Source organism: Uranotaenia lowii, chromosome 1 (genome assembly GCF_029784155.1).
Source record: "Uranotaenia lowii strain MFRU-FL chromosome 1, ASM2978415v1, whole genome shotgun sequence".
NCBI classification, from domain to species: domain Eukaryota; kingdom Metazoa; phylum Arthropoda; class Insecta; order Diptera; family Culicidae; genus Uranotaenia; species Uranotaenia lowii.
The window spans coordinates 11,510,889-11,523,186 of record NC_073691.1 but is presented as its reverse complement, the minus strand read 5'-3'; the positions used below and the strand labels follow the sequence as shown (position 1 = coordinate 11,523,186).

Genomic DNA, 12,298 nt, shown 5'->3' with positions numbered 1-12,298 from the left:
AACACTCACAAATATAATTTTTTACATTTTAAAGTTAAAAATTCTTATTTTCATTTCACTTAATACACTCACCGTACACTTTTTCCGAAGTAAAAATTAACCCAAGAAGTGATCGATCATTCCAGGCTTGATTTTGTCTAGGCATCTGACCATTCCCGAATTGATAAACATGATAGGCATGTGGGTTTCTACGATGGTTCTACGTGGGTTTCTACGATTCTCAGCCTTCCGGAGGATTATCAAAGGCGGCTTGCGGAGTAGTCCTTGCGGTGCTTGAATCTGCTGTGCTCTGTCGAAATGCTGATGGACGTGGTTCTTATCTAAAGCTGATCCGAATCTACCCCATGATAGGCCAATCAGCAGCATCGGTCATGAGTCCAGGAATCCACCAACTACCTAAAAATCAAAAACGAATTTAACTCTACTTGCTCACACAATATGCTGGAGAATAATTGATTTGAAGACGACTACTTACAAAATCCAAATTGAAACCGCTTGACTATTGCTCTAGTCCTGTTATTTTTCAGATTTCCGGAAGTTGTTTTAACTTTCATTTTATTTAGGTACTTAGAAATTCAAGAACCGAAATCAAGGGATTGGGAAAAACAAAAACAATACTCTTATTTTTGTTTGACGTTTCCGAGTGACGATGCCGTTATTGTGTATAGGGGTGTGCAAATTTACATCAACTCGATGTAAAATTAGGTCTGTTCATCGTTGTTTTTTATGTCGGCGTGTTTAAAATTAAAATTTGCTTCACTCAACGAAATCGACACATTGAGGGTATGTGTCAGCTTATATAGATTTTTGCAATTTGTATAACCATTGAAAAATATGTGTCCCGCATATAGCGAAAAACATAGAAATAGTTATATGTGGCGACACTTGTAATGCATATGTGTTACAAATAAAAGTTATGAAATTTGGCACACAGAGGCTAAATGGCAGGCATATTGGATCAATAAAGCTTTTTGGTGTTTATTAGTTAATTTATTTATAAAAGGGAGAATGATCGATACATTTTAATACTTCACACTTTCATATCCAACTCATATTGAATTTAATAAATTTATTTCAACAAAACACTGTCAAACATTGTCCGAATTTTCAAGCGGAATCAGACCCGTACGGCCGACCATCGTGGAGTTTGGATAGCCCTGCTCTCTGCCTGGGCAGCGTTCTTCCGGTATGGTCCTTCTCGTGTTCAAATGGTATGTTCCGATCACATCTGGTCTCCGAGCTCCAGCAAGCAAAGATTATTAATATCGTTTTCGTTGACTATCGCCACTTAGTAAATCACGATCCTAAAGAGAAAAGAAAACATTTACGATTAGTTTTCGGTTTGTTTCCAGCGCTCACTGACATTGAACTGCTTGAACCACTTGAACTTACTTGCAAACATATCGCAGCACTGGTTGCTGGAGGATCCTTTGCCTCCGAGGACATTTCGAGCACGACTTCGTAGTTTTTTCTCTTTATTAGTTCCATCTTCACGCAGTGGAAACCTAACTTTGCACGCGCCATTTTGAAAGAAAAAACGCAGACAAAAATCATCGACAGCGAATTCGATGTTTTAAGACGTTTTCCACACGCTCATTTTTATTTGATCAGCTCAATTTATATATTCAACATACAAATTATGTGTCAAAATGTTAGTTTTAATTAGATTCAAATGAATTTAATATGTTGAACAATTTTAGAAACGTATGTGTGGAAAAACATACTGTTTAAATGTTGATTTTTTGCAGTGTTGAATGTGTTTAGTTTTAAATCTTATTCGATGTCAATTTATGTGTAGAATCAATTGAGGCTCAGGGTTTTTGCATCGTTTATACAATCATGTTGAGTGTGAATTTATTTATTTTTTGCTGTGTATGCTAAAAAATGACTTGTTACTACTTGTAATGAATGCTTCTTTATATTAGATAGTACAAAGTTAACAAAAATTCAGTTATGGGAAATTTAGCAAAAAGCAATTTTATAGCTCAATAAAAAATCTACGTTAAAAATACGTATTACTTACGCACAAGAGCTTAATGCATTGTAAATACTTTGGTGATCGTACTTATATTTTTTGCAAAATTTTAAAATCAGCAGTTTTTTTTTAGAAAACTAATATTTTAAAAAATTTCCATACATTTATGTGGAAATTCTATAACTTTTTTTTGTTTGGTGGCCTACTAATACATATGCAAGCAACGGAGTAGTAAACCTATGAATCTAGCTATCCTGGGCCATCATGAGGTACTGAAAATGGTTTTTGTTTACTTTTGGAAATAGATCCTTTTCACGTGTTAGTACACATATCTTAGATTGCGAAATATACATACAGGAATACTAACAGCGAAAACCAAAGTTTTTGATTTAATAATAATTGTTGTTGTTTGTCCACAGGAACAGAGTCTTGGCAAATCATTCTATTTTTTTTAATATAACCAGCAAATACAAATTTCAATCTTCAAGGGAAATTGAGATGACCTGAAATGTTATAGGATTCAATCTCTGGAATTAGTATTAAATAGGATTTTTCATTTGTTTTGTTGTTCATCAAAAATCACATGACTCATTGCCTCGGTACCGGTTAAATAGCTTACGATCTCTGAAACCAACAAAAATTTGTTGTTTGAGGTTAGGTTTTGATAATTGATTGCTAGGCAATACTTAAAGCTTATCGGAGAATAATTCTTGGATAATTTCAGCGAACTACATCAATATTAAAATTTTTGGTATGAGCCTCGACTTCCCTGATGACCATACCCGTAGTTGCCGATCATATGCTTCACTCCAATGCATGATTCGAATTTTGTGGACATTTTTGACAGTGTTTGCATATTTTTCCACCACTCACGCACATAAACTTTTTGAATAATCCACGGTTTTGCCAGCTTTCGATTTGATAATGATGGATTTTGAAGGAAGCTGTGCAAAATATTTTTTTCTCTTTCTCTTGCATCGTAAATATCTCAAAAAGGCGCGAATTCTAAAATTTAAAAAAATAGGTCGGATAATACTTTTTACAGGCAACAAAATGCTGTATTAATTTTGTAGGTCCGATAGCTAAGAAATAAGCTATCAACAATAGAAAGTGTCTCATTTCTCGATGAACTTATTGTGAATTTTAATAAAATTTTTAGAAATATCGCTGGTGAACTGGCAACAAAACACAGACTTCCGACAATCTAGTATTTCACTTTTCTTTGTAGGAAGTCTTTCGAAATTAGTGCTTTTGTTGGCTTACTTTGATCAATATGCAAACTATTTCTCAGTTTCCTCATCCACAGAATTTTTCATTTCAAGTCAGTTTTTCTAGTTTATTTGTTCTCTATTCTCTGGAATCACTTTTATTTTATCTTCTTTTTCTTTTTGTTGTTTTTTATTATCAATTTTGATTATCTTTAACTACAATTCTCGTTTCAAAATTGTTCTTTATTTGTAATTCCTATGGAAGACTCGGATTGATCTTTATTTGAAATTCTTATGGAAGGCTCGAATTTTTTATTTATTCTGATCGATGAAAGACTCGGATCAGTGTTTGGGAATTTCGATAAGAGACTTGGATGAGTTTGAATGTTCCGATGAAAGATTCAGATTGTTTCATTTTGTTATTTTAAAAGACTCGGATTTTCTATCAATTCAACGATGGACGAATTCGATTGTTTTTTTTCTGTACTGTTCGGAAATTTATTTGGTTCTCAAATAAATGTCTCCGATTCTTATTGCATTTTCAGACGAAAAAAAATTTACACTCCGATGGAAGAGTCGGATCTTTAGGAAATTCTGAGAAAACTGCTGTTCAATGAAAGACTCTAAATGTTCAAAACTAATTAAAAAGAATTTGGTCTCAATCGAAAAGATTAAATGAAGGAATAAAATGTGTTTATAAAGACTCAAGAGAAGAGCATGAACGAAACAGGAAGGGCGAAGAGATTATGTATATTATTAGAAAACGGAAAAGAGCAATAAGGGATAAGTATAAGATAAGAAAAAAACGAGACGGAAAACCAAAAAGAGAATTGAAAAGGAAAACAAAGAAAGGATATAAAGAGAGAGTAAATAAAACAAACTCCAGAAAAAATAGACAAACGAAAAAGTACTTTAATTAAGAGGAATGAAGGAAATAAAAGCAATAACAAAACTGAGAGTAGAGAAAAAAAAAGAACTAAATGCAAAGAGGGAAAGTAACAGAGAAGACATGATCGAAGAGGGATGATAGTAGGTTTAGTAAAGGGATGTTTTCGAATTTTTATTTTAGAAGTTGAATTGTGAGGAAGCAAGTGAATTGAACTGTATAAAATGTTCGGAACATTATTTACTGACATTAAAAATGTTTCAATTGATGTATTTAAAAAACCATAGAAGTGAGAACGATTTAGAACTATTTATTTCAGGAGTGTCAAATTGACATTCAAGGTCTACTTAGGGAATTTTTTTTGGGCTTTCAGAGAGCGTCCATAAAAAAAACTAATGATGCAAAATGAAATATTTCATGAATTGATTAGAGGCCCCGAAGATTTTTTTTTTGTGTTGATGAGCCTGAAAAAATTACAAGCCTTAAAATTTTTGATATTGTCATACTGACACTCAAGACGGATTAGGGTTTAAACTGTCGATGAAACTAGAGGAACTCAACGAAAGTGAACGATGAAAAATTATAGATGGTTCTGTTTACAAATCTTGAGACGAACGGTCCGCTTCTGAGGTGATATTGAAGAAAGTTGGAAATTTTGAGTAGATGTCCGAAAACATATGTATTTTAAAAAGTACGACAAGTACGTGTTTGTCAATGCTGTGTGCTGGAGTGCCTTAAGGTAGTCACTTGAGACTTTTGCTTTCCATTCTTCTGATAAAACTTTTTCCCGGTGAAAATGATAGAAGATTGTAAAAAACTTTGAAACGATATAAATATGTTCTCTGAGTTTATGGTAAATAAATCTTTTACAAGAAGCTACACACCAATCCAGTTTACGTACTCTCCAAGTTGCAAGAGTTACCAAATGCAAGAGGCATCAAATTGGATTCTGGATTGACCTTCAGGGATCACGTCAGTAGTATAGTAGCAGATGAGCTCAGAGCACAGTTTGGAAACCCATGTACCAAGCAAAGATAATCGATTATTTGGGATTCAGTAGGCTTTCCGAAAAATCCAGAAAGTCGATTTTTGGCCAAAACTGTTTTTGCATTTTTGAATCATTCGGCTTCAAAGCTATACTTTCGATTTTCCAGATTTTCTTAATCCAACGTTTGATTATTTATGAAATTAGAATAAAACGAAACTTTAAGCGCTTTGAGACACCTCTTAAGTCCGGAAATTTTGCTCAGGTCAGTTTCTTGAACCAATCTACATCAACGCTTAATGAACATTACTTCTGGAAATTTAGCTCGAAACATTCATATCTAAATTAGATAATCTTGATTCAATGATATCAAAGATTGATTTAATATCTTCTCTTGATCTTCATTTGTTTTTCTTTCTCATCGGGTAATCTTGGATTCCTCAACAATAAATTCTCACGTTAACTATCAAACGATAAGATTAAATGTTAAAAACAAATACGAGATTTTATTTCGACTGGTTCAGCTTCTAATAAGAGCTTTTGACAAATGAATTTTGATTTGATAATAATTTGAATTACAAATGGTATCTATGTAATCCTTCAACTCTTTTATCTTACTTTTTAAACCAAGAAGCAATGACTTCATTCTTGTACATATAACGAGTTGTTTTTAAGAGTGGTTTCAATTATGCTTAACAAGGGCACTGAATTTGTCAAAATATATGATTTAATTCTGTAAACTGATCTTGCAGGCACAGCATTTGTCTGTCTGTCGTTAAACACGACGAAAAATCAATTCTGGTGGTGCGAATAGACCCGACACTTCAATTTGGTCCGGATCCAAGTCGAGTGAGTTGTCAGTGTCACTTTTCATTTTTTCGAAAGTGAAACGACTTTTTTCCAGTTCATCCGAGATCCGAAGGCTTCGGCCATCGTCGCCACTTTCCAAAAGCGAACCCATAAAAACTGATAAGGGAATGGTCAAGTTCAGAGCGCCGAAAAGGGAAAATTCGAGCCGAACCTGACTTTTCGCGCCAAAATCCCAAAAACAAAACATTCTTGCCTTTTGGTGTGAGCACTGCCCAGGCCCATTTCGATTTCCATCAATCATTTTAACTGGTTGCTGGACAGTTGTTTGGTTGATTGAATTTGCACCGCGAAAACCAAAACCGGTACAACACCGGTGACGACTTGGCACTTGGCTGGGCTTGTCCAGGGAACCGGTCCTGGCTGGCTAGCTGACTGGCCGCTACCGGTGATGGATGGCGGGCACTTTCGCTGAAAATGAAAACTTGAAAGGGCTTTTTCGTCCGTCCGTTCGTCCGGTTGTTGTGTCTAGCTTTGGTCAGCCTGTCAGCATTATCAGAGGACGATGGACCCCGTCGTGCGATATATGGCGACCGTGAGCACGCCGGTTTTACGTCTTTGAAGTGACACCATCACTTTTTTTTTCTGAGAGAGTTCCGAGAATTCCGTCGGTCTGATCGTATGAGAAAAGCTTGTTCGGAGGCCTCGAGAAGGGAAGCGCGTTGGGAAAATGATTAAAATTGGAAAGCGCATATTGTTGAAAATCCTGATCGTTGCGTGACGATCACCGATCGGATCCGTTCACGGAACGGTAAAGAATGTGAAAAATGATCGCGTAACTTGGTGAAGGTTCGACCTACTGCAGATGATAAATCTCACTTTCATCCACCCCTTAACAGGTTGTCAATTGTAATGGTGCGATATCTGGAATTCTTCGTCCGGAACTTATTTCCATTCTGCTGTTAGCGGACTAATCCGAAGCTTGAAATGACATTTCCCATTTTTTGCTCTTCTATTTCAGATTGTGGTGGCCGATGATCAGGTCGAAGTGGTCAAAGCGATTAGCCCCGGCGAAGGAGGAGGTGGCGGTGGAGGTGGAGGTGGAGGTGGCAACAATGGTGGAGTCATAAGCGAACTAGAGAAACGGGAAAGTGATCCCGATCAGGTGGCACTGGAATCCGTTGATCAGGATCATCAGGGATCGGCTACATCGGTACACTCGCAACAGTCCTTCCCGCAGCACATTCCCCTGTCGATAGGGCTAGGGCCTCAGTCGCTGGGACCGCCACCTCCACCACCACAGCATGGTCCTCCGCATGGGCCGCCACATGGAGCTCCGCATCATGGACCTCATGGACCGCCGCAACATCACGGACACGGTCCAGGTCCCGGAAGGAGTAAGTATAAAGGTCTAGTCGACAAGTAATTGGTGCTTTTTTAAAGCCGAACGGCATTCTGGTAAATTCAAACTGAAAAAAAGTTAATGATTTTAAAAGGGAAAAATTTAAAAAATAATCGTAACATCCACTGCATTTGACTAGCTCTTTGAAGTCTGCTTTTTCTTAAAACCGGGTACTTGCTCATCTCGAAGATCAACAACTAATTTTGGCTCAAAACGCAACTACCGTAAAAGACACGTTGTTTCGACACCTAATACCATATTCAGAACATAACTTCACTCCTTGCTCATTTACGTTTAAGGTGTTATTTGGGTTCATAGCTTCAATGTACTACATGCCTTCTTCATCCGGTGCTTTAACTTCTACGATATGTTACCTCCTGCTAGAGAATTTACCGCACTTCAGTTTAGCCATAACTCACAGGGCCCTCTTAAGGCTCTTTGGTACAACTTTTTCCAACACCAGGAGCTGGCTCTTTCTAGTGAGATCTCAAAGACAAACGAAATGGATTACCCTCTAATTCTTAAAAATCGAGTGGAAGATCCTTAAATTTTTTCAGGTGTTTTTAACAAACCGAAAGGTATCATAATGAATATATCTTGCCGTTGTCGTTGTCTACAAAGTATAATCGATGGACAAATGGGGTTTTTTTCTTTTTAAACAATCAACGCCAACGAATGATCTTCTTAAAATTTAGACAGTTATGAATGGCAAAAACTTGTAGATGGGCCCCTAAAAATCGAGGTCACTCGATGTTTCTTTTTTCAAATTTTCAATCTTACTTAACTTTTCACATTCTCTCCCCTTAGATAACCCGTACATCCTAGGTCAGCCTCATGGGCTGGCACCTCCCCCGCCTCTACCGGCAGCCCATGCCTACCACGGACCACCTCCGCCACCGCCCAAGCATCACCCATTGGATCTGGGAACGGCCGCTGCCGAGAAGCAACTGTACGGTGTCCCCACCCTAGCCAGCAACGATCTTTGGGCCTCACCGCTGCAGGACATGCCCAAAATCGTTTCCCTCGACGTGAAGTGCGAGAAGCAGGGTATGAAGGTGTTTGTCCAGTTCGACAAACCCTTCTTCGGAATTATCTTTTCGAAGGGTCACTACAGCAACATTAACTGTGTCCATCTGCCGGCCGGATTAGGGAAGACCTCGGCTACCTTTGATATTGGAATAAATGCCTGTGGAACGGCTGGAAACATCGACAATGCTTTGTACAACGGGTATTCCGGAGCGGACTCCGGTGCTGGATCCTACTTTGAGAATATTATTGTGCTGCAGTACGATCCTCAGGTGCAGGAAGTTTGGGATCAGGCCCGTAAGCTGCGGTGTACCTGGCATGATCAGTACGAGAAGAGTGTGACCTTTAGGCCATTCCCGGTGGATATGTTGGATGTGATTCGGGCAGACTTCGCTGGAGACAATGTGGGTTGCTGGATGCAGATTCAGGTTGGCAAGGGTCCGTGGGCTTCGGAGGTGTCGGGATTGGTGAAGATCGGACAAACTATGACCATGGTTTTGGCGATTAAGGATGACGACAGCAAGTTCGATATGCTAGTGCGAAATTGTATGGCCCACGATGGCAAGCGGGCCCCGATACAGCTGGTCGATCAACGAGGTTGCGTAACGAGGCCGAAGCTGATGTCACGGTTTACGAAGATCAAGAACTTTGGAGCGAGCGCTTCGGTGCTTTCGTATGCACACTTCCAGGCCTTCAAGTTCCCCGATTCAATGGAAGTTCACTTCCAGTGTACGATACAGATTTGTAGGTTCCAGTGTCCGGAACAGTGTACCGATCCGGGTAACTTGGATGTTCATCATTTATCTGGAGGTCCCGAACATCAACAGTATGGTCCACCGCCACCACCTCCGCAATCGCTCGATGCTCACGTTTTTGCCAACCGGAAGCGAGATGATCGACGAATTCGTCGAACTCGTGCCACTGGAGATGCCGACGATAAGGAAGATGTTGGTATGAAACGAATTATCCGAGTTGTGTCCCCGGGAGATCTGACGTTCCCGATCGGTAGTCAAAACTCCACCAATGATAGCACCATGATCTTCCCGGCTAGAGATGAAGGTCTGATATGTATGACCACGCCTGGTTTTACTGTCACCATTGTGATCCTGCTTTCGATTCTTCTCGGCTCGTGTGTAACTTCAGCCGTTCTCTGTATACGACTTAAGCCTTTCCCATTTTCCGCTACGGCTCGGAAAGAACGGGCGGTAGCCTTCACGAATCCACGTCTGAGTCCTTCGACGGCTTCGATTGTGTCCAGCGGACCAAGCTCAATGGTTAGCGGTACCCTCAAGTCTACCAAATCCATGAAATCGAGGAACTTCTACTCGTAATCGAACCAAGACTGGTCATCCTAGCACAAAGGCATACACTAGCATCACAACACACGTACACGATACATCCACAGATCAATAGCACTTGACACACCATATCCACCACTAACAGAACGTCAACCAATCAAACCAAGTAAGCATTATTCGTCATAAGTACAAGGTCCCGATTCCCGTTCAATACAGGCCAAATATCAAACAACACACCCAGATTATCCAGATGTCCCACGAGAGATTCACACGAGCTAGAGAAGACAAAACAAGCTATTATTTGTTTATTTATCCATCGAATTCGATGCCTCGATGGTGCACTAACAATCAAACACACAAACTTATTTATTCTAGCAGTCTAAGTAGTCAACGATCAATGAACTGTCAAACGACAGAGCGTCCGGTTGGCGCTTGTTCTCGGCTCATCGTTAGTCAACAGCTCATCGCCCACTTTGGTCAACCCATTTTTGTTTTCTGTTAAGTTTTCCTTGTTTTTTTTTCAAGTTTCAGTCATTTGTTATGATTTTCTGTTTCTGTTAACATTTGTTATTGTTTTTGTTGGATATAAGGTTTTAACTGGCGAAGCATGTTTCCGAAATTCATCACCATCATCAAAACAACACGGTGCGGGTGGGCTTGGACATTCCGGCTGCTGCACGCGTTCGTTCGTTCACTGGGGTCGCCATATAATTATTTTTAAACTGAGATCGGATGAAGAACACGACTACGTAGTTCGATGTTCGGGTTATAGATCGGCCTTTTGCCTTCCTGTTTTTCGCTGCTATCTGTCTCTCTAACTTTCTCTGTAGAGATATTACGTTTAACGTGTACTTTTAAGGGTTTGTTTTACCTTTTTCCTTTTTTGCTCAAACGATTCCAATGGTTCCACTTTGAGGATTCGCTCATTCGATCGTCGATTCGAAGCTTCTGGATTGAACAAATGCTTCGACTCGGTTTCGCTATCTCAGGTTTACATCTTCAACTTACTAATACTTTTATTCGAAACTAAACACTTTTCATTCGTAAATCAACGCTCACACTTACGCATTCATTTTTCTCACACTCATACACTCATGAATACCCGAGTTCACATCGTGGAATCATTGAAAAAAAAACTAAGGAAACGAACAATTTGCAGCGATGCAGGCTTTACGGAATCTTTAGTTTGTTAAAATACTAACTAGGACTACTAACACGTAAGAAAAGCGATTATTTATTACTCATCTAACCAACGTCCCCTTAACAGTCGTCACATTCCACTTCTACGGATGGAATCGTAGCATTTTAGAAATGCTACCTTTCTCTGAATCGGAATTTTTTAATCAAACATCGATCCCCATTCTAACTTTTCCACTAGAACATTTTCCTAACCCCCATTCGAATAACACACACCTCAGTAGGCTAACTTTGTCCCTCGAAAAAAAAAAGAAACAAACTTGCCCACACAAGTAGTAGAGGTCGTAGTACTAGATCGAAAAAAACTTTAACGTAAAAAATCATTGTTGAAAAAATATGTAAGCAATTATATATTTGTGCGAGTAAAATGTATCATATTTATACTCTTAGCCCGTAGCTAGAAACCGATTGGCACCTTGAATGCGTCAATCGTGTGAAGCATTAATACACCTAGGTTAAGCGATACACACACCTAAATAAATAAAAACAAACAACTAGCCCTGTAAGTAACTTATTGTATACTATTAAGAACTGTACTAGCATTAACGGATTTTTGGAATCCCGCGAGTCGAAAGATGCATATATGGAAAAAAAACGCAACAAGACAATCAAAAACACAAAACGAAATAACCTCAAAACTATCTTTCAACTGTATCGAACTCTCACTTCTGTCAAAGGTATCCTATACTGGAAGGGTAGATGTTTTCGTACTATTCTGTCACTGAAAGCTAACAGTAGAAAAAAACTCTCTATTTTCCTTCTGAAATGAATCTTAATTTTTCCGGTACTTTTCCTTCTCGATTGGTACTTATTACTATTACTTCTGTAATTGGAACGTTGGGAAAATTTCGGCAAACCAACCTGTGCTATAGAACTCATAACGACAATTAATAAATATCGACACATTGTAATCATGTTTGTTTTTTTTTTCTCTACTGTGGGTAATATCACAATCCTGTTGAATGTGAAATGTCATCTTTATTAAAGCCTATAGTTTTAGTCACTTTCGAAACCTGAAGAAAACTTCAAATAGTCTTAAAATAGAATGTCTGAAAAGTTTTAAAACAGCTGGCAAAGTTTAAGTTTTTTAATAAAACTGCTATAGCAAGTTAAGATTATAGTAAATAGCTCGAAATCGATAAAATCAATTAGTAAGAACTTAAAAAGCATAGTGCTGCTAAAAATACAGCTGACATCATTAATCATTGGATTGAAAAAATCAAGAATTAAAGCTATTAAGAGCAAGTTCACTGGTGTTGGGAAAAAGTGATAAAAATTTTGTCACTTTTAGCACATTTTGAAAATTTTGCTGAGCAAAAACATTTTACATTTTTAAGACTGAAATAGAAACAGTGCTGTAAAAAAATACAATGCCCAAATATCTTGAAAACATTTTTGAATGGTAAAATTTTCAAAATGTCAAACATTCTATAACTTTTGCCCAACACCAGTGAACTTGCTCTAACATTTTATAGTTACTAAAAAATGTTTTGGTTTGTTTGAAAAGATATTCA

At 38.2% G+C, this 12,298-nt stretch overlaps 1 protein-coding gene across 9 annotated transcripts in view; it reads left to right on the top strand.

Moving 5' to 3' along the window:
- LOC129737931 (uncharacterized) overlaps positions 1-11,695 on the top strand; it is a 121,576-nt gene extending 109,881 nt beyond the window's left edge. For all 9 annotated transcript variants that reach the window (XM_055729294.1, XM_055729236.1, XM_055729179.1 and 6 more), the window contains 2 exons: positions 6,883-7,258; positions 8,071-11,695. In XM_055729294.1, the coding sequence (XP_055585269.1) occupies positions 6,883-7,258; positions 8,071-9,620 (1,926 nt within the window). In that variant the 3' untranslated portion in view covers positions 9,621-11,695. The remainder of the gene's footprint in view (positions 1-6,882; positions 7,259-8,070) is intronic.
- The last annotated feature ends 603 nt before the right edge of the window (positions 11,696-12,298 follow it).